The 20,952-nt window shown below is 47.4% G+C and overlaps 10 protein-coding genes across 10 annotated transcripts; 5 read left to right on the plus strand and 5 right to left on the minus strand.

Moving 5' to 3' along the window:
* Positions 1–417: 417 nt before the first annotated feature.
* RhiXN_03806 (proprotein convertase subtilisin/kexin type 5) lies at positions 418–2,302 on the plus strand (the record flags this gene model as incomplete). The annotated part of the gene is made up of 5 exons (XM_043323623.1): positions 418–482; positions 543–711; positions 763–957; positions 1,009–1,200; positions 1,250–2,302. 5 exons carry the CDS (start codon positions 418–420, stop codon positions 2,300–2,302), a joined length of 1,674 nt encoding a protein of 557 aa, XP_043176042.1.
* A 1,052-nt stretch (positions 2,303–3,354) lies between these two features.
* On the plus strand, positions 3,355–4,352 carry RhiXN_03807 (uncharacterized protein; the record flags this gene model as incomplete). Its single annotated transcript, XM_043323624.1, has 5 exons — positions 3,355–3,775; positions 3,831–3,860; positions 3,916–4,073; positions 4,128–4,204; positions 4,262–4,352. The coding sequence occupies 5 exons, from the start codon at positions 3,355–3,357 to the stop codon at positions 4,350–4,352; spliced, it is 777 nt and encodes a 258-aa protein (XP_043176043.1).
* Positions 4,353–4,555: 203 nt separating this feature from the next.
* On the minus strand, positions 4,556–6,764 carry RhiXN_03808 (Sugar (and other) transporter; the record flags this gene model as incomplete). The annotated part of the gene is made up of 11 exons (XM_043323625.1): positions 4,556–4,787; positions 4,846–4,950; positions 5,004–5,257; positions 5,491–5,515; positions 5,571–5,883; positions 5,934–5,999; positions 6,057–6,171; positions 6,224–6,403; positions 6,455–6,503; positions 6,564–6,639; positions 6,707–6,764. The coding sequence occupies 11 exons, from the start codon at positions 6,762–6,764 to the stop codon at positions 4,556–4,558; spliced, it is 1,473 nt and encodes a 490-aa protein (XP_043176044.1).
* A 668-nt stretch (positions 6,765–7,432) lies between these two features.
* Positions 7,433–9,098, plus strand: RhiXN_03809 (enolase C-terminal domain-like protein; the record flags this gene model as incomplete). The annotated part of the gene is made up of 8 exons (XM_043323626.1): positions 7,433–7,480; positions 7,539–7,658; positions 7,736–7,987; positions 8,037–8,209; positions 8,322–8,367; positions 8,423–8,560; positions 8,619–8,828; positions 8,886–9,098. 8 exons carry the CDS (start codon positions 7,433–7,435, stop codon positions 9,096–9,098), a joined length of 1,200 nt encoding a protein of 399 aa, XP_043176045.1.
* Positions 9,099–9,453: 355 nt separating this feature from the next.
* Positions 9,454–10,263, plus strand: RhiXN_03810 (kinase domain protein; the record flags this gene model as incomplete). Its single annotated transcript, XM_043323627.1, has 4 exons — positions 9,454–9,636; positions 9,699–9,821; positions 9,879–10,061; positions 10,120–10,263. The coding sequence occupies 4 exons, from the start codon at positions 9,454–9,456 to the stop codon at positions 10,261–10,263; spliced, it is 633 nt and encodes a 210-aa protein (XP_043176046.1).
* A 102-nt stretch (positions 10,264–10,365) lies between these two features.
* Positions 10,366–11,875, minus strand: RhiXN_03811 (Nucleoside transporter; the record flags this gene model as incomplete). The annotated part of the gene is made up of 5 exons (XM_043323628.1): positions 10,366–10,896; positions 10,961–11,063; positions 11,120–11,598; positions 11,668–11,807; positions 11,863–11,875. 5 exons carry the CDS (start codon positions 11,873–11,875, stop codon positions 10,366–10,368), a joined length of 1,266 nt encoding a protein of 421 aa, XP_043176047.1.
* Positions 11,876–12,405: 530 nt separating this feature from the next.
* Positions 12,406–15,778, plus strand: RhiXN_03812 (dolichyl-phosphate-mannose-protein mannosyltransferase; the record flags this gene model as incomplete). Its single annotated transcript, XM_043323629.1, has 12 exons — positions 12,406–12,677; positions 12,781–12,933; positions 12,988–13,592; positions 13,645–13,740; positions 13,798–14,124; positions 14,175–14,279; positions 14,337–14,494; positions 14,548–14,695; positions 14,752–15,073; positions 15,135–15,153; positions 15,207–15,515; positions 15,566–15,778. 12 exons carry the CDS (start codon positions 12,406–12,408, stop codon positions 15,776–15,778), a joined length of 2,727 nt encoding a protein of 908 aa, XP_043176048.1.
* Positions 15,779–15,932: 154 nt separating this feature from the next.
* Positions 15,933–17,356, minus strand: RhiXN_03813 (Enoyl-(Acyl carrier protein) reductase; the record flags this gene model as incomplete). The annotated part of the gene is made up of 12 exons (XM_043323630.1): positions 15,933–16,028; positions 16,079–16,107; positions 16,161–16,271; positions 16,322–16,397; positions 16,443–16,478; positions 16,530–16,543; positions 16,594–16,687; positions 16,736–16,814; positions 16,865–16,929; positions 16,978–17,200; positions 17,257–17,282; positions 17,333–17,356. The coding sequence occupies 12 exons, from the start codon at positions 17,354–17,356 to the stop codon at positions 15,933–15,935; spliced, it is 873 nt and encodes a 290-aa protein (XP_043176049.1).
* A 453-nt stretch (positions 17,357–17,809) lies between these two features.
* Positions 17,810–18,625, minus strand: RhiXN_03814 (The BTB (BR-C, ttk and bab)/POZ (Pox virus and Zinc finger) domain; the record flags this gene model as incomplete). Its single annotated transcript, XM_043323631.1, has 1 exon — positions 17,810–18,625. One exon carries the CDS (start codon positions 18,623–18,625, stop codon positions 17,810–17,812), a length of 816 nt encoding a protein of 271 aa, XP_043176050.1.
* A 1,138-nt stretch (positions 18,626–19,763) lies between these two features.
* Positions 19,764–20,321, minus strand: RhiXN_03815 (The BTB (BR-C, ttk and bab)/POZ (Pox virus and Zinc finger) domain; the record flags this gene model as incomplete). The annotated part of the gene is made up of 1 exon (XM_043323632.1): positions 19,764–20,321. The coding sequence occupies one exon, from the start codon at positions 20,319–20,321 to the stop codon at positions 19,764–19,766; it is 558 nt and encodes a 185-aa protein (XP_043176051.1).
* Positions 20,322–20,952: the final 631 nt, after the last annotated feature.

The following is a 20,952-nucleotide window of genomic DNA, read 5'->3' on the forward strand; positions in this document are numbered from 1 at the left end:
TTGATGACTAATCACTGTCGATCAAGCTTCTTACAGTCACAAACTTGGTCTTGTTTGAAACGCATTCATGCAGTCCAGTTCATATTTGCGCTCGAATGACTCCCAGTGTGCCAAAGAGGATACGTCACTTGGGGAATGGAGGAGAGAAAGCAGAGGAGCTGCACCCTTGTTATCGCGCCGGTGAAAGGAAAAAGCGGTTAGTTTTTGGCTCTGTTCCTGATCGGACACTTGGCGGAAGCGGATTAACTGGATCGAGACTTGAGGCAAACAGCGAACAAACAGCCCACAGGAGAGTCTTAAAACCTAGGCACAGTTCCTGTTTTTTTCCCAACGCCTTCAGCCTCGGTCTCTGGTTTCGGTCCTCCGTCTGATCTGCTCTCGAGCTCCCTCCGTTCATTCCAACCGAACTCTGCAGTCATGCGCTTCCTTAGCATTGCTGCTCTCGCCGGTCTTGTGACCACCTCCGTTTATGCACACACCATGTGAGCCGCTATCCCCCCTGTCTCTTCTAACTGTCTATTGACGTTCTTATCTTCCTCTAGTGACACCCGTGACTCCCAATCCTCTCGTCTCGAGGAGCGCACTTTCTGGTGCGATGCCGGAAAGGCTTGGATCAATGGGCGATGCCAGGATTGCTCTTCCGGTTCCTTTAGTATTGGTGGTTACAACAGCCAATGCAAGACTTGTCCTGCAGGTTCGACTTCGAGCACAGTTAGTAAAAGTATTTAGCGATAATATTTGCATGCTTACAACTTGACACAGTGCGAGTCGTACTGCGTGTGCAAGCCCGGCTTTTACCTCAACGGCGGCAAGACTACCAACAATGCATGCAATGCTTGTGCTCCTGGTTACTCTAGCGGTACTGGTGCCAGCGGATGCAGCCCGTGCCCATCAAACACCTACTCTACAGGCGGAAGCACCTGCCAGGCATGCCCTGCTGGCTACACCTCCAACCCGGTAAGTCCTTGACGTACTAGCATATATTTATTTACTTATACAGCATTCTAGGCATCCGGCTCTTGCCAGGCCAAGTGTCAAGCTGGTACTTATTTGAACAACGGCCAGTGTCGTCCTTGCTCTGCCGGCTCTTACTCCGAACCCGGTGCTGCCTCCTGCACGACTTGCCCTGCTGGTACTTTCTCTAATACCAATGGCGCCGGCTCTTGTCAAACATGCCCTGCTGGTACTACTTCCAACGCTGTAAGTCTCATCTCTTCCTTTCTCTGTTCTCGACTGACTGTTTTTGCAGGGAGCCACCTCTTGCAAGCCTGTGAACTGCCCGGCTGGAAAGTACAGCAAGAACGGCTCTTGCGAGAACTGCCCAGCTGGCTCTTACAGTGGTCCCAACGCGTCATCCTGCTCTCAATGCCCGGCCAATACCTTCTCAACTGGTGGCTCTTCCAGTTGCTCCGCCTGCCCCAATGGCGCCTCTTCTCTCCCTGGTTCATCGCAGTGCTCGACCAACTGCCGTGCCGGCCAATACTGGAGCGGCTCTAAATGCAACACCTGCCCTGCCGGTTTCTACTCCCAGGCTGGTGCTTCCGAGTGCTCTGACTGTCCTGATGATACCTACTCTTCTGCCGGTGCTGGCTCCTGCACTCAGTGCCCTACCGGCAAAGGATGCGGATCTCGTTCGACCAGCATCAACCAGTGCATTGACAAGTGCCCCGACGGCAAGGTCTACACCAACGGACGCTGCCAAAACTGCCCCGCTGGTACTTACTCGAACAACAACATGTGCTCGGACTGCCCTGCTGGTACCATCTCCAACCCCGGATCCAACAAGTGCACTCCCTGCCCCGGAGGCTCCGTCCCCTCACCTAACGGCCAGACTTGCACCACTTGCCCGCGCAATACTTTCTCCAACGGCGATAACTGCTCCCCTTGCCCGGCTGGTTCTACCTCCAACCCCGGTTCCAGCTCTTGCGGTCCTCAACCTTCCAGGCGCGCTCAGCCTGTTCTTGGCCTTTCCTGCGCTTCCGGGCAGCAGAAATGCAAGATCAATGCTGGACGGGGCAGCTATGAGTGTATTGATACCTTGTTCACTCTCGACGCTTGTGGTGGATGCCCGCCCATTGAAGGCGAAGAAAGCGATGGTCCCTCTGGTCGCGATTGCTCCGAAATCCCCAACGTTAACGAGGTCAGGTGCACTCAAGGTTCTTGCGAGATCAAGTCTTGCCGCTCTGGTTATGAACCCCAGGATGGTTACTGCGTCGAGAAGGCTGTTTACACTGGCAAAAATTCTACCACACACACATCTCGTGCTAAGCGTAGCATCTTCTCCCGCCATGATACGTTCTAAATGTGTGAATCATCTGTGTGTGTATTAGGCTCATGAGCTTGTCACGCTCTGTGATGCTTACTTGACATTTCTTGGTGTGGTGTGTTGTGTACGGACTTATACCATTTTCTTGGCTTTCTCTTTTTTGTCTCTCCATCTGGTGGTGTTAATAAATGAGCATGTGCTTTAACTTTCTTTTTGTCTCCAACTGAGACTGCCTTCTCGACTTTGGACTGTCTTTGTTCTAATTTTTGTAGGATTTTTTTGTTAATCACATTTCTTGTTCTCCTAAATTTCGGCGTTTGAACAGCCAAATGCGCTTATTGAAAACGATTGTGATTTTTACTCTTCACAATTACTTATAAATTAATGGATGGCAACCCGCCCTCACTGTGTAGTCAAGTCCGAGAAATGGTGTTGCCAACGCCACCGCTGATTGCCGTGGCGACTAAATTGGGATCATACGCGTAAATGAGGTCGTACCTTTAACGAGTTATGTTTATTTTATGTAGTTATATGCGTACCCGGTGAATGGCGCTCACTAAATGGAGTGCCTATACCAGGGATAGATCTCGGTACGTTTCCTTGTATCACTCCAAGGTATACCGACGACGCGAATTGCGGGAGACTTGATCTTTTTAAACCGATGCTCTAACCATCCAAGCCGGTACGAAGAACAGTACGCCGTGAATCAAGGGGTCCCAGTATATCTCCGCGATCCTCCCCGTTTCATTGGCGAAGCTCATCAAAACACTCACGTGACTATGACGCAACAGCACGTGCAGTTTTCTTGGCATTCAACGACTAAAAGGTGACAAGGCACTTCCATAATGACAGCTTCGCGAAGCCCTGGATATATTCTCAAGGACAAATGATGCTATTTTTTGCTCATGTATACACATACGGAAGAATGGAACCTCATTTAGGAGGCAACGAGTTGTGGAGCCTCCTGACGTTTCGAAGGCATATATGCGACATGCTAGAACACATCTAATTCAGATAAGGCTTGGCGCGATGCGATTTGTTCTTCGCAAACATATTTTTCGATTTAGTGTGTGTTTGGTTGGTATAAAATGGCCTTGCTCTCGGCTGTGTTTCTACATCGTCTTGTTAAACCGCTCATAGTACTCCAGCTACCTACCACTAGCTCTCGCAACCCCCTTTCCACTCTTTTTACTTTCACTCATTACACCCATGCTCTTCGGTCGCCTTGCCATTGCTGCCATCTCTGCTGGTGCTGCATTCGCCGCTCCGCTCAGTGGTTCGATCCCAAAGTCGGCGATGTGGCTGCTCCTGCTGACATCCCTGCCGGTGTTCCCGGTGTTCCTGCCGTGCCCGCTTCTCCTGTCGGTATTCCTGCCAATGTTCCCGCTGGCGTCCCAGTGCGCCGCCTTCGTCGTGGGCTCCCCGACTTCAGCCCAGCAGCAATCACTGATTCCATCCCTGCGGTTGTTCCCGCTGGTCTCTCTGATCTATCCCTGCCTCTGTCCTTCTGTACCCGGAGTGCTTCGTCGTGGACTTGAATTCCATGAGCTTGAGACCATGAAAGATGATGCTCAGTCCCTCATGGCTGAAATCGGTGAGCTCAAACTTGTCTTATATTCCATGCTAGTTTGCTGATCTTAAATCCTTAGAAAAATTCAACCTTGCGTCGGCGACAGATGCTATTAAGCCAGTGCAATTAGCTGACGGCATTGCCAAACTCAAGAGCTCCATTGAATCCGTCACGACCAGCATATCTACAATCACCAAGGACAGTCTCTCTAAGCTGGACCTTGATCGTTGCTTGCAGGTAAGCAAAATTCATATTGTAGATGATGCTCGCGCTCATTCTATAATTAAATAGCCCCTCGTAAAACTGGGAGGAGAGCTCCAGAACTTGAAGTCAATGGCCATGTTGACCGATGAAATTACTGGCCTCCGGTAAGTATCCATTTCTTCTACTTGCCTTGCTTTCGGGGGTATTAATATTGTTTCTAGTCACATTGTGGCTTCCTTGGCTCATAGCGTGAAGCCATACTCCGATGACGATAAAACTCTCAACTATCTTCTTGGCTCCTTCCTAATTTAAGGCGTTACACACAATTTTACGCCCAACTTCTCCTATTTGCTTTCTGTATCTCACTGGCAGTGATATCCTGTTTCACTAGTATCACGATTTATATACAGCCTACGTTTATTATTCGCTTTTGCTTCGTCAAGAAGCGTCACAGAATTTAAGCTTAACCTCAGGTTTATTTGGCATTTAGTGGTAATAATACAAAGGCCCCGATATCAGTGTTTGGATGGGGTTTGTTCTGCGTATTCTATGTTTGATTGCGTATTATCAAACTTTTCTTCATCATTTCTAGCTCGTAGTGCGGCCGAACCGGTGATGTGGTCAGAATGCGCGACGACTGTTCGCCCACCCGGTGCACCCCATACGCCTCCGGTAATCCCTCCCTTTTCAAACAGATGGTCGACATCCTCCAGTGAGAGATTGGCGGTCTCTGGGAAGAATGCATAACTATATGCAACGATTTAATCACTAAATTAAAACCGAATCTTTAAAGGGGTCTGCTTACACTATGGGGACCCAGCATGCATTAAGCACGGCGAAAATGATGAAGACTCTCCATCCAATTTGATCAATCGCGGGTGGTGTCATTTCGACCACAGCAAATACACACCTAGAATACTCAGTCAGCCATGTATATGCCATGTATATGCGCGCTCTACTCACATCCAGTTGACAAACGAGCTAATTGCGCTTGTGTATGCACGAATACGGGTGTGGCTAACCTCTGCGGGGTACAACCATGGAATAGGCAAGAATCCAATACCTAGAAAGATCTGAAATACGAATACCATAGCCGTAGCACCATAGGCTGCAGATTTTGTACCGACGCTGAGAAGTACTGCGGCTAATAAGAAACAGGTCGAGAGCCCAGTTGCTGAGAACATAAGTAGTGCTCGGCGGCCGAAACGATCAACTGTCTATCAATCAGATAGGTTAGCTATATTAAAAGGGATTTTTTATTAAAAAAAAAAACAATCATACCCATAAAGGAATGAAAGAGGCGACAAAGTAAGTGATTGCTGTGCACCCCCCAGTATTAAAGACAAGTTTCGACTCAAACCCATAGTGTTTTCGTAGACGACGGGTGCCTGTCATGGGAGATTGGTAAATTGGTTTATTGACGACAATCAATTTTGACAGCTAAACTTACCAAGTAGTTAATCATGTTCGCTCCTCTGCAAAGATAGCTACGTTAGTATTCTGCAAATCATAGTAAGGTATAAAACTAACGTGAATTGCTGCATGACATTGACCCCACATGCTAATAATACTCTTCTGAAGTTACCCAATGGTCCTCCCTGTAGGAGTTCCGCAAACCGGAAGGGGCCACCGGCACTCTCGCGTGCCAAAGACTCTTCGATCTCTCTCAAACGTTCTTGAATAAGAGACTCTACTTCAGGTGTACGTTGGTCGGGAGGTGCGGCAAGCCTTGAGAGTACGTCGATTGCTTCACCCTTACGGCCTTGGGACATGAGCCAGCGTGGTGTTTCGGGTAGAGTAGCTGCCTGTATAAGTAGAAATAATGCAAAAAAAGCCTGAAAGCCTGAGTATCTGTGTTAGCAGTTGCTTATAGAGTACCTGGTGATAACTTACCGATTGGTAGTCTCCATTGTACTGGCCCGTTAACAAAGGATAAACCATAATCCAAAAAGTACGCAACTAATCATTTGTCAGAACAGTTCATAGCTTCACAATACCCGTAGTATCAGTACTCACTGACGAGGCCTAATATTGTAATGGTAGAGTTCAAGCACACCAGTGCACCTCGCATGCGGCCTTCGCATGTTTCAGATTGATAAACTGGAATAGAAGAGGAGTTGAAACCGTTTCCCTATATATGTATGAGATAATATATTGAGTTACAACGGGTTGATTTGACCCACAATCCCAGTGACCACCCTACCAACGATTAATTGTGCGCGTGTTGTTGCAGATGTGAGGATTGCTGTTCCCACCAGCATAGTAGATGCACCGAGCATGATCATGCGTCTTCGACCTAACTTTTGACCAAACATAAAGCACACGAGAGATCCAACAGCACATCCAATGTCATAGATTGCAACCTGAATGACAATCAGTCAAACTACAAGAGATACGAGGGGGATCAACTTTACTATAGTTCCCTGAGCTGTGGGCGAAGGAGAGTCGAAATCTCTGCCGAACCTATACACCTGAAGTCTTAGTACCCAGTCGCTGATGTGAAAGCGGTCACCCATGACGTACTGATTTTCTGCGCCTACAATCCCAGACATAACCCCTTGGTCATAGCCTAGCAGCAAGAAACCTTGACAGCAGCATGCTGTAGTTTGAGACAATTACTGAGCCTTAGACGAGCTCTGGGATTATGTGGGATTTTACAACCATACCTGTTATCGCCCAGACAAGCCAGTCGCCGTAAACAGGGATTATGGGTATATTAAACATTGTTGGCGCGGCAGCTTCTCGAAAAACTCCGGACCGAGCCGTCAGGGAGTACTCGAGCTTGCAACCACACCTCTAGATCTCCTGGACTATAAGAGTGGAGACTCAAAGGACTGGTGGAGACAGAAGCCCCAGAAGCTTCAAGAATCGCAGCTCAACCCAGGATGAAATGCATAACCAGAATCTACATCAACGGCTCAGTGCATCGTTTATAGCTCAAAATGCCGATAGAACATTGACAATGGTTCTTCTTCGGGGCTGTATCCCGATCCGGCAAGACCTTGGCGCATTGAAGGTGTAGTGCGGTAGACTAATCGCATTTTAGGAAATAACAGACAGCGTCCAGTACGATTCTCTCGTTATTCCCCTAGAGAGTAAACTTTCCTGTAACAAGAAACTCTGAAGTGGGAGCAAGTACATTAATTAGTCCACACTAGGCTCTGGTGGAAGATCAGGTCTTAACATTCGGGGTTCTGGATGGATAGCTTACTTAAGACATAATTGCAGCCAATCCTTGGCCACAACGCCGGTCCGACGGTCCGAGGTGCAATTCCAAATTACCGCATTCTCAACCTAAATCGTCCAAATAGTGCCGGGCGTAACGCTTTCAAAAGAGGTTCAGTTCGCCTGGAGGATATCCATCCGGCTCGTTCGAACCGACCACCACCACCATGTCTTTCCCAACGATAACTGAGATCAAGACCTTTGTGGTCCCTGGGGTAAGTGCAATGCCTACGAAGAATATATGCGATGAACCTAACATCCGTATCAATTTAGGAGGGCGAAGGTGGAGATTACCACTCCCAAAAAGCTGGTCATTGGATTATTGGTCAAATCTCCAATCCCATGTCACGGTATGAGCAGTATAAGGCATCTCGTGTCTCCTGGGGTATCAACGTACTTGGAAGGCAAGTCTTTCTCATTACTCAATCTTACAGAGTTCTTTCTTATTGTATTTTAGCTTCTGCGTACAGCTTACTGCATCTGATGGCTCGGTCGGATTTGCGACGGGTATGGGTGGCCCGCCATCTTGCTGGCTTGTTGAGCAACACTTCAAACGTTTTTTGATCGGTGCTGATCCCCGAGATACAAGCATTCTGTCTGATCAAATGCTCCGTGCTTCTATGTACTATGGCCGCAAAGGCCTTGTCGTCGCTACTATCTCCGTCGTCGATTTGGCACTTTGGGACCTGGTTGGCAAGATCCGCAAGGAGCCAGTATACAAGGTATGGCGAGCATGAAAATCAATTGTTATCCTGACTTATTCGATTGTAGATGATTGGTGGCCGTACCCGCGATCACCTATCATTCTACTGCACTGGACCTCTGCCTGCCGAGGCGAAGCGTCTCGGATTCTGGGGAGGTAAAGTCCCTCTAACATGGGGACCTGCCGACGGGCAAGAGGGGATGCGAAAGAACTACGAAGAATTAAAGAAACACAGGGAGTCGTGAGTCTTATTCCACTATTCCCGATAATTCCGCAGCTAATCAGTACTTGTTTGTAGTGTGTGAGTATCATCTGGAAGCTTGTATCGGAAAAATCCTTATATTTGTTGATAGCGGCCCAGATTTCCCCATTATGGTTGACTGTTATATGAGTTTGACTGTAAGACGGTCGAATTTGCAGCGGAATTCCTTTTTAGCTCACTTAATGACTTTAGGTTCAATATGCGATCGAACTCGCTACTATGTGCCTTCCTCTGAACATTACTTGGTGGGAAGAAGTGCTTCACCCCGATGCCGAAGGATATGAGAAGCTCAAGGCTGCATTGCCACAACTCAAGTGGACGACTGGTGAAGTAAGAGTTTTATCGACCCAACTCGGTTCAGACTACTAAAACGGTACTAATTCACCAGCACGAATACACCCGATATGGCTTCAAGAAGCTGCTGGACACCAAGTCCATTGACATTATCCAGCCCGATATCATGTGGTGCGGTGGCTTGACTGAACTACTTCGCATTACATCCCTAGCTTCGGCATACGATGTGGATGTCGTGTGCCACGGCAGTGGTCCATACAGCTACCACTTTGCTGTCAGTCAATCCAACACTCCTTTCACCGAGGTAAGCGTAACCATCACTCAAAATCGGTAAAGCATCACTAATCGCATATATGCGCAGATTATTTGCAATGCACCGGACGGCAAGTCAGTCAAACCGGTGTTTGGAAATTTGTTCTTGAACGAGGTGATGCCCGTCAATGGTCGCATCGAGCTCGAAAAGTTGGATGCGCCAGGATTCGGGTTGGAACTCAACCCCGCTATCAAACTCATTGATGGTGCCAAGTTGCTGACTCCGGACCCAGAGAAGCCTTTGGGCCAGGCCGGCCAGTAGACCGTATGCGCTTATAGCACCAAAAATGTATTATTTAGGGCATTAGACATTAAATTTACAATAAACCATGTACAAAAGGAAAATCACCTACGTACGTGAGCTTCTGCAGCTTCGCAGAGCCAAAGCAGAGGTAGATCATGCAACACTCCTACCCCGATATTCTGTCCACCAGACAGCATATACAGTACTGTAAACTATCCAATACACCTGGCCGATCAAAAGGCTCACGGCGCTTAGTATAGTGGGATCAACTTCAACGTCATAGGCAGCTTCCCAGGTCCCGACCAATTTCCACCTCACCACTACACCCCTCAACGGATCGATTGGAGGCATATACCCATCCTCAACCTCGACAATGCTGTCTTCGACCTACAAGTTCTTCCCTCCCGAGTTATCTCGTGTTCACATTGCGCTCTTTACAAACGTTCAAAATGCATCCGAATTGAGATCGCGACTTATTAAGGCCTCAACTATGGAAGGAGAAGAAGGCGAGGAGGAGAGGGAAGCTGTGAATTTTGCTTTTGTGGATGCTGCACCAGTAAGCTTTGGGGTCTTCAATGCGCCAGGGTGTTGTATATCCTGAATAACATTGTCTGGTAGATAACTAGCCTGCTACACCTCCAGACGGCAATTCAACAGGCAACGCTTGCATCGACAGATGGGACTTTGCGCACCAAAACCGTCCACTCAGAGATACTATGGGCTCTAAACAATAGTAACAACGTGAGTGTCTTGATGACATTAAAGCCGAGTCGCACGATGTAAATACCAGGTTGGTAGATCAGCGAATCCATCAAAAGATTTGGCATCTCCGATTCGTCCAAATCTGTGTTTGTCGTGCGGGTTACCAGTCCTGAGCTTTCCGTTGAAAATATACTGGGGTCAATGAAAGCCGCTATCCAGGGTGAAGAAGTTCCGATCGAGGCTCTATCAGAAATTACCGACTGGCCACTCGTGTGCAAGGTATGAACCCTTTTCATTTGGTTTGATTAAATGTGTTACCGACAATATCCGGCTACAGTATTACAAAGTTTCGAACGACCCGGCCGTAGTAGAGTTAACAAAAGGAAGCAAAGAAGAATCTCAAAAGTTCTCCGAGGAAGCCAAGGCAGCAATCAATGAAATCGTCGTAAGCTCTGTAGCAATGAAGAATGTCATGTCGTGAGAAGAAAAAGTATATGTTCCAATATAATAATCAAAGTGTTAAATAAAAATTGTGAAAATTTCACGTCTTCAATCTAAATTATTGATTTTTCTTTATGAGTACTTATTGATCCAAGAACGGGTTGCATCTGCATTGGATAGCATGGAGTCCAAAGCTGGCAGCGCTACCTGCAACCAATCCTCCAACCAGGCAGAACTGAGCGACTCGTGCGGCAGTTTTCGATTCGTATAGCTCGAGGTTCGGGTTCATCAATTTCGACGGTGCGGCCATGAGGACAAGAGTGGATACGTGGCCGTTGGTAACACCAAATGCGAACAAAATGAACATGTACGCGATATCTGAATTGATGATAGGCTTGGAAGAGGCGTCCACTACAGACTCGAATGTTGGTTTATGTTGGACGTTGCATAGGAGTAAAAGTGGGATAAAAATGGTCCTGGAGAGAGAGTAGAGCAATAGTCGTACGTTGCTAGTAGGGGAAATAGGTTTGAATGAAGCGAGAGCGCGGCCTATGAGATCTGCGACGTTGAAGTTGAGAAAGTGGAGCGCGCTAAAGATGAATGGATTAAAAACAATGGATTCCTCCGATGAGTTAACTGGGAGGATTGAAGTTGTAATTGCCGGAAACATGGCCTATTATGGGTGCATACACACTAAGCTGAATTTGGCATTTCGTTTATTCAAAGGATGCTCTTACCAATGTCACGACGAATACATAGAACACTGCAATGTTATAGTAAGCATTTTTTCGAATGACAATCCAAATGCTTGCGCTCGACATTTGAATGGGCGTAGAAACCCTTCCAAGTAGATAATCGACTTCGGTAGGTATACTTTCAGAGTCACTATTATCCACTTCCGGCTGGGTGGCTCTTTTTGAACATCGTGCGGAATTTTGGGGTGAAGATACGCATAGGCTACAATTCCAGAGCCTATAAAGGCAGCAGCGACCGAAAAGTAGATGATGGAGCTCGTAGCAGCGTCCAGATCAATCAAATCATTAGGTATCCTCAAGGAATAGTCAGGTGCATAGCCCCCTGGATATTCGTGTTTCAGCGAAGTATAAGCAGTGGCGAGCTTGAGTAGCGACACTCCCACGGCCACTAAAGCACCCCCAGTCATATAAGCGGCAATCGCATCGGGACCAAATACTGAGGCCAATGCCACGACGGATGTCTGAAACCAAGATCCAGAAGTTGCCAGCAGAGCACCATTCGTTAGAACGACGGCAAAGAAGGCTCTGGGCGAGAGAGATAACCGAGGAGTGATGGCAAGGAACGTAAGGAGGAGAGTATTCAGACCTAAAGGCAGAACGATTCGGGTCGCTGGGATGGTCTATAGCCAAGCATTCACAAACATCAGCACCTGGCCAATCAGGGACCGAGTCCGAGGAAGCAAACTTACTTCTCGAGCGGTCCAAGTAGCGCAAGCCAATGAGATAAAAGACATAAATGTCCAGGTGACACTGAACCATGAGGCAAAACTGCCAGCGTATGGGGAGTCGCCAAGCCTTGTTAAGAAGTAAGGCATTGCGGTGATCATAGCTAGAAGCACAAATACCTGAGCAAAGATCTGGAGCGGAGGGCGCTCGCTACTCACCATTCCAAGGCATGAGTGAACTGAGCCCGAAAATCGCGAAGCTCAGTTGAACACTTAGCTCCACATATGGGTGCTCTGGAGGCTGTACACGAGCATCTATATCATCTTCCGAGTCATTGAGAGCCAATGAAGTTGCTGCTACGATTGGAGAGACCGGATGTGCGCTAATGCTTAAACGAGAGGTGCGCTTCCCAATCACCGATGGCTCCAGTTGCGACCTTGTAAGCCAAGTCCGTCAGTCACGAATTAAATCGTTAAATTGAAATAAGGCACAAACATAGTGTCCAGAGGAAAGTCGATACTACAGTGGGATGAAGTTGGTTGTCTGGTTGAATTGTCTGACTATAGGTCGTGTGAGGTCATCATGCTCATAAACTCAATGATTATCTCATCAATAGCATGGCGACCGGCGCTTAGTAGGTGTGACGCGCCACGTCCCTCCGCAGCTATCATCTTAATCCGAAACACAACTGTATTTTTGTATCTCTGTCTCTCAAGCATAGACTTGTGTCTATAAGCAGTATACCGTAGCTAGTAGCAGCTATGGCCTCTCACCGGCGACCGCGGGCTCCTTCGCCGACACCCGACCATCTGACTGCGTCATATGCACCAACCCTTCAACCTCGGTTTCCGGTCCGACCAAACGATCACCTTGACGCAGACGAACGAAGGGCCAATGCTCAACCTGGAAAATTAAGAAAACATCACATTGGTGGGCTGAATTTGGCACCGGCCGAATGGAAAATCCTTGTCATAGTGGTCATCATCGCGTCGTTTGTGAGGTTATACAAGATCTCATACCCGGATAGTGTGGTGTAAGTAGTCTGGTTGATTTACGTTTCTGAAGTCACGCCTGTCGTTCCTCTGTCACGTTCGAAAAGAAGCGCCTAACACACGAATTAACAATGCCCTTTACAGGTTCGACGAGGTGCATTTTGGGAACTTTGCTTCTAAATACATCAAGACTCGGTACTTTGTTGATGTACATCCCCCATTGGCAAAACTGCTTCTTACGTTGGCTGCATTTGTCGGTGGATTCGATGGTCACTTTGATTTCAAAGAGATTGGGAAGTGAGTGGTCCCAGCAATGTGCCTTTGACCTTGACTTACGTGTCTGACCTCTAGAGCGTACGATGAGAACACACCCTATGTACTTATGCGTCTACTCCCGGCTATCATGGGTGTTGCGGTTGTTCCCCTTACCTACCTTACCCTCCGTGGGCTCGATTGTCGAGCAACCACTGCATTGTTGGGCGCGTTCCTTGTTACCTTTGAAAACGGATTGATTACCCAATCCCGACTGATCTTGCTGGACTCGCCCCTGATCTTTTTCACTGCTCTCACTGCTTTCTTTTGGGTCGGATTCTCCAACGAGGACACGCAGCGACCGTTCACGGAAGAATGGTGGACCTGGCTCGCGCTTACAGGCCTTTCTTTGGGCGCAGTCGTGAGCTGCAAATGGGTGGGCTTGTTCACCATTGCAACTGTTGGCGTATGCACTTTGCGGCAACTCTGGCTTCTGCTCGGCGACTTGAAAGTCACGCCTCGTCTTTTCATCAAGCACTTCATGGCCCGGGCGTTGTGCTTGATTTTGTTACCCATCCTGTTTTATATGGCGATGTTTGAGATCCATTTTGCGATTTTGCAGAACTCTGGTGATGGGGATGGTTTTATGAGTGCCGCATTCATGCACACCCTCGGCGGTCGCGGAATGTCTGATACCTTTGCTGGTAAGTTAGGTGAACCGATTATTGGGTACAAAGTCACTTACATAACGCATAGACGTTGCGCTTGGTTCCGCCGTCACTCTTCGACACGTTAATACCCAGGGCGGGTACCTGCATTCCCATTTGCACACGTATCCCGGAGGCAGCAAACGTATGTTTATTTGTTTTTACTATTTATATCATATGCTGTATCTCACCCCGATTTCAGAACAGCAGATCACTTTATACCCTCACATCGACGGAAACAACGATTGGCGTATCCTCAATGGCACCTTTGACGGAGCAACTGATTTTGATTGGACTACCGAACCAATCTCCCAAATCCGCAATGGCCAGACCATCCGACTGGAGCATATTGCAACCCAAAAACGCCTCCACTCCCACGACGTCCGTCCTCCCGTATCAGACGTGGACTTCCAGAACGAGGTCAGCGCGTATGGGTATCCCGGATTCCAGGGCGATGCCAACGACAACTGGATCGTTGAAATCGAGGAAGGTGCCGGACGAGGCCAAACCGTCAAGACACTGAAACCAAGTTTAGGCTGCGTCACCCGATGACGGGGTGCTACCTGTTCTCGCACAAAGTCAAGCTACCTGATTGGGCGTTTGAGCAGCAAGAAGTGACCTGTAACAAGAACGCTGTTCGTGAAAACTCGGTTTGGTACATCGAAACAAACAATCACGAGAAGCGTGAGTCCATCTGAATTTATGCTTGATCACGCTGATGTCTTACTCTGACGCGTATAGTTGGTGATGATGCCGAAAAGGTCAATTACAAGCCGCCTGGATTCTTGTCCAAGTTCCTTGAGCTCCAGCAAGTCATGTGGACTACGAACGCAGGGCTTACGGATCGCCATGCATTCGACTCGCGTCCTAGCTCATGGCCCAGATTGCGACGTGGTATTGTATGACATTCTTGATCGTCAGTACACGAATAGTCTTGCTGACTCTTGTTCAGAACTTCTGGGTGAAGGACCACAAGCAGATCTATTTGATCGGTAATCCTTTTGTCTGGTATATGAGTACAATCTCTGTCCTTTTGTACGCTGTTTTCCGGGGTTTCCTGATTCTGCGCGAGAAGCGGGGTTACAAGGATTTCCACAACAGTGAGTTACAATTCTGGCGTGGAAATCGAGTCGATCTAAACAAACCGATCTAACAGCTACGCTGGTCAAGTACGACCAGCTCTGTGCTTTCCTCGCAACTGGCTGGGTGCTTCACTACTTCCCCTTCTTCCTCATGTCTCGCCAGCTCTTCTTGCACCACTACTTCCCAGCACTTTACTTTGCGATTCTCATGTCCTGCGCCGTGTTTGATGCCGTAACGGCCAACCTCAAGCCTCGCGTCCGACTACAGATTGCCGGTGTCGTGCTCATCTTTGTCCTCTGGAACTACATGAGTTTTAGCCCGTTGACCTACGGAACTCCATGGACTAGGAGTAAATGCGAAAGCTCAAAATGGCTTAAGAGTTGGGATTTCGCTTGGTAAGCCCGAATAGTAGCATTATCTTGTCCAGGCTCGGCTGACTTTTTGGGCTACGCATAGTGGCGATTTCTACGAGAGTGTAAGTAAACTTGACGTTGACCAGGATCCAAGCTCATATGCCCTACCATTTAGTATGACCAATACTCAACCATTCCGCCCTCAACCCCGTCCCCTTCGGCCGTCCAGCCGGTAGTCGTTGGGGACGAGCATGGAGGTAGACCTGCTGTAGTGGTCGACGCTCCTCAAGTCCAGAAACCCAAAGAAGACGCCCAGACGACGGACTCGGTCATCATACCGATAGAGCCCGGCCACGATGTATTCGCCGGGGATAAAGTTGACAACAAACCTATCAGCTTGGACCGCGTCGCCGAGCCACTCCCCAAAGAGGCGTTGATTCATACTTCGGATACCGCAGGCTCTGGTCCGGGCCCTGATAACGACGTGAGAAGGTTCCTTTGCCGAAAAATGAAGGTGCTCAGAGTACCGGAAAGGCCGACCAGCAGGAAGAGCTTCGGTCCATAGAGGAGGAGGCTAAGAAAAAGGTTCCCGCAGGGGTTCAAGAGAAGATAGCTCAAGCTCAACAGAGCGTGATTGAAAAGGTTGTCGAAGCCAAGGAGAAGCTAAAGGATCACGCTAAGGCTCAAAATGAGGAAGAGCGTGTTAGACAAGAGCTGTATGGCAACGAAAAAAAGGAGGCAGAATAGTAGACGGGTAGACTTTCTTCTGTTTGCTTGGACAATTTGGGTAGATTGGTATGCATTTTTCTGTATCTGTCGCTCTCATAAACTGGTTGCTTTAAATTTGAGTCAAATTCATTATTCCGTATTCAATGTGCAGCATACAACAATCCCCGACACTTCACTGAGCCAAGGATACTGGGGGTGGGAGAACAGGCTCGCCCTCGGCTGTAACATAGCAAGAAGAAAGACCGCCATCAACCTTGAAGTCGGTACCCTATCAAATACATTCAGCAATGTATGTGCATGATCAAATTCTGTACGTACCGTGATGTAGCTGCTCTCGTCGGATGCAACTAGAGAGATAGTGTTAGGGAGAACAGATTAAATAAGAAACTTGGAAACTGACGGAATAAAGCAGCTTGGGCTTGTTCGATTGCTTCACCAAACCGGCCCATAGGAAGATGAACCATCCTACGGTTGCGCTTCTCCTCGGTGTTGAGGAAATCCATAAGAAGTGCTATGAATGGACCCATCAGCTGATGCGCCGTGTCATTTGAATCAACTCACGAGTTTTAAGCGGGCCACTAGGAAGCATGAAGATAACAGACGATGAGAGATGTGGATGCATAGTAGCAATGGGGACCTACGGGCAGAGTGAATTGAGACGGATACCCTCACGTGCGTGTACCATTGCAAGCTCGCGGGTCATAGCAAGTACGGCACCCTGCCATTATCGTCAGCGGGTGCGAAAGGACGCGAAAGGATTTTAATATACTTTAGACGCGGTATCTGCAAGGACGAAATTAGTTTCAAATTAATTTTACCTAGAATGTACGTACAAGCGAGCTGAGGAGTCGCAGCACCCATCAAGCTGACGAACGAAGCTGTATTGATGATACTTCCCCCAGTATGAAGTTTCTTGCTCTCGTCGGTCTAATTCGGTGTTACCAATCTCCACGGTGAGAAAGTCGAAAGACTTACTGGGTTCTTTCGCATCGCAAGAATAGCATACTTGCACCCCCACCATACACCTTTGAGGTTGATGTTCATTGTAAGATCCCTTTATCACTCGTTAGAGCACATAGAGACGCGTCAATGAATAAAGCCAACCAGATCTTCTCCTCAGTGTTGAGTGCATTATCGTCCTGCGGGTGCATAATACCCGCATTATTGAACTGGATGCCAGAGTTAGAGTTAGCATACTAACTTTGAATGGTGCTCACCATAACATCGAGACGTCCAAACTCTTCCACAGTCTTGTCGACTAGAGCCTTGAGATCTGCTTCCTTGCTCACGTCAACTTTAACGGTTAAAGCCTTGGGGGCATTGGGGTATTTCTCTTTCAAAAGACCTTGGGTCTTGTTGGCTGCGTCGATATTGATATCAGCGAGAACAACGTGAGCGCCCTCTGAGGCGAAAAGGAGGGACGACTCGAGTCCAATCCCACTAAATTTATAAACAGTAAGCATCGTCTACTAATTCTCTCATACATAAGTACGTACGAGCCAGCGCCTGTAACAATCGCGACCTATGTGACGCGTCAGAATATAGCTTGAAAGCTATGTTACATTCGCATACCTTGTGCTCCAATCTGCCAGGCATGCTGTCTATCGTGGTGGTAGGGTGGTGGTCAAGGGGATCTGAGTCATGCGGAGCGACATTTGACTTGCGATAAGTACTAGTTCAGGGGGGCGTCCTCGTGTGGGGTAAATGGTACTGATTAGATCACGGGCATCGGAGATTGCGATAAAGTTAGAATGGATGAAATTGGTATGATATAAATACAGGCAAACTAGACCAGACACTATACAAGCTGTACGTACAATTAAGTTATACTGTAATGCTAGATGTATCCTTACAAGATGTTTTTGGGAAATAGTCCGTCGAGAATTCAGAGCGCATACAAGGCCTCTAAACAAGCCAATCGTTCCTTCAAAGTAGTTTTGACATTGCTCGCCCACTTATCAAACTTGGGTCGCTGGTCACGATACTTCCAAAAATCTGCCAAACAATCTTGACATGTGGTAGCAGTGCCCTCAAGACGCTCGAGTACTGTCACACGAAACAAGTCATCGCATTGCTCGATAGGCGTAGCAAGTAGCGTTTGATAAACGAGGTTGGACCAAGATAATAACCAGGAGGGAGGGTGGTGGGTGTATAAGCCTGCTCGAGCTTCATTTCCTTCACACATATCCAACCACCCACGACATGGCTCGCACGACAGATCATAGAAGAAATGTTCCTGTGTCGGTAGCATCGGTCGCTTGTAAAACCCAACAACACGTCCGCGAGAATTTTGGCCCGGGTACCTTGAATGCCTATCAAACGAATGAGGCTAGCTGATGGGTGAGATTGGACCACTCGAGAGAGCCTAGAGGGTTCGCAGAGATCAGCCTTGGCAGTGGTGATTAATGGAGCGGCCATGACTTTGGTTTTAGGTAGGTCGAATGTAAGAGCAAGTTGATAGGCACGAAGTGGATCCGAGTGAACAAGGGATTGGGGTGTGGTGTTTATAGACAGCTGGGTATCAAGAGTTTGGATCATACTTTGAAGGTCATACTTTTGGGAAATACGCAGACAATTATCGAGTGTCTCAAAACTTGTCACCAAAGGAGCTTGCCTGTTTGGATAGATAAATTCGAGCATGATTGATATGGTCGTCGCGTCCTCGGTTAAGTCTATCGCTTCTTCGCGGCGTGTACCAACTAGGAACATGTCTCGAAAAACAGATGATGCCAGTCCCAAGAGTACGGTGTGTGCTTGGAATTCGATGCCATCCTTTGATCGTAAGCAAATGTCTCCACCTGTGGGTGGATTGAAGAGAGGCACGCTAAGGTCAGATGAGTTTTTGGAGTTTGCGTTCTCCATCATTTGGAGTGCCGTAGTTTAGAGTGAGAAACAGCCACGTCACGTCACGTCACGTGTGTGATACTTACACATAGCCACGAGGCGTCCGTATTTGGCCCCCAAGTTTAGGCCTCCCAATGTGCTAAAAGACACCTTAAGCACCACCACCACTATTTCAAAAAGTGGTGGACGATTTCTCCCCTTAAATCGACCTAAAATTGTCTCAAAATTTTGTATATTTTGCTGTCCGATGCTAATATCCCCGCCTGCACCGTCAGAAAGTTTGCTACTTGCTGGCATTCAGCCGAACTGGCTCACCACTTTTTGAAATTGTGGTGGTGCTTGAGGTGTCTAAAGTAAACTTAAACATGGGTATCTTAAATTCAATTAATGCGAGTGATTACGTCAGGCTATCGAACCGTGCCTTGTTTTCGCTATGCTGCACGACATAGCTTGGATGAGTTGCTCGCAAAATATCTCTCTTCACAAAGTGCTGACTCGCACCCTTGATCAACATATTTCAGTAGGTCACTGGTGATATATTAATTTTTCTTGGCAATAAATACAATATGGAGCCGTTTAAAACTCCTACATGGCTACTCTGTATTGTATGCGGTATGGTCAGTCAGAGAGGCCCTCCTCACACAAGTTGTCCGAGCGAAAATGCAAAAAATAAGTCTAATTTCATAACATTGATGTGCTTAATTACGCTATCCTACATTTTCAGAATACTACAATACACAGCGATCCTCAGTTAAGGGGTGTTCCTTATATAGAATACAAGGGGCTTAGTTTTTCTAGTCGCGTTTCCAACGACTTCCCTATGCCAGTAACCCAGCTTTCAAATCGTGATTCGTGCGTATCGTTTGCTCGAATACATGATAAACAAGCTACACACGCACGAGGATCGTCGACAAGTTTTGAAAGAATGCTTGATTGGAATAAAAATTTCGACTTTTCGATTGACGAGGTAAGCAACGTTTTGTATGCGAGGCGAGCCCAGGAGAGAGACCATGTGGTAGGGAGTTGTTTGCATTCTTCCGTCGCATCTCTATATCGAGCTGTATGCCAACACTTCATACAACTGAGTGCATAAAAGAAGGAATCGTCTAATGGTCGCATAGGAGGACTTTGAAAATCGAACAAAATGTCGGAGAGAACTTTAGACCTCATTGCCTGTAAGTTCATCATGCGAACCAGCTTCATTGGAGGATAGGTTTGAGAGCTCCGATAGTTTGCTCAGGTCGCAGAAGTTTGTTTGATCAATCGCAACAAGCGGTGCGACCGCGGCTTTGGTTTTGGCAAGATTAAACTGTACTGCGAGTTGATATGTTCGTATAGGTTCGGATGAGAGTAGTCTATGAGGGGAGCCATCCAGCAGGATGATTTCTTCTATGATTTCGAGAGCACCTTCAATGTCGTATTTTTGAACCACCAATAGACAACTGGGGAGCTCATCAAGGCTGATCGAAACGGGGAATTTGTTTGGATAGACGAATCGAAGTAGATAGGAGACATCGTTCGCATTTTCAGTAAGCTCGACGGTGTCCTTGGTAGTTCCAGTAGCTATCATGCCATCAAATACGGACGATGAAAATTTGAGGATAGTAGAATGTACAAGAAATTCAACGCCATCGCTGGACCTCAAAGTAAGATCCCCACCCCTTGGTGGTGTGAAAAGTGACTGGGTACCGTTTTTCCCTCCACTGGGAGATGTCATAAGAGATCAAGTTAATAACGCCGTTAGAAATGATTCAATATAATTTCAAGTACAGCGCAATGTTCTGCCGTTTGGTAGGTTAACGAGAGAATGAGTGCTGACAGAAGTCAAACACTCTGGCGCTTTGAGCATAGTTTATAGCTAAGGACCCTGACTTTAGTCATATCTGAGATTATGTTGTTTTGGCTCCACCACCCACCATCTGATAGTCACCCAGCCCACACCCATATTTGTGCCGTTGCACCCACACAATACTCTAAACCTTGACTATGCCCAGGGGTATTGAGTGATATCAGCTAACCAGTTAATTTGGTAGAATCAGTTGCATTATACCTCTGAATTACTAGATAGCCTGATATCACACCAGGGCTAATTGTGAGATGTAACCTATGGGGTGATAAATTAAAAATAAATGAAATAACTCACTTGGTCTCGATAAGCTCTATGATAATTTCGTAATTTGAGAGACTATCTTTTTGCCAAACACAGGGGTATAAACCTAAGAATGGTTAGATACACTAGAAGATTAACACTGTCCTTGGATCTTAAAAGCCCTTAGAGGCCAGATATGTCTGGTTGCAACTTGAGTGCACATTTGGGCGTGATATGTGCGCACTGACTTGATCTTGTG

This window comes from Rhizoctonia solani, chromosome 1 (assembly GCF_016906535.1).
Source record: "Rhizoctonia solani chromosome 1, complete sequence".
In the NCBI taxonomy this organism is placed as follows: domain Eukaryota; kingdom Fungi; phylum Basidiomycota; class Agaricomycetes; order Cantharellales; family Ceratobasidiaceae; genus Rhizoctonia; species Rhizoctonia solani.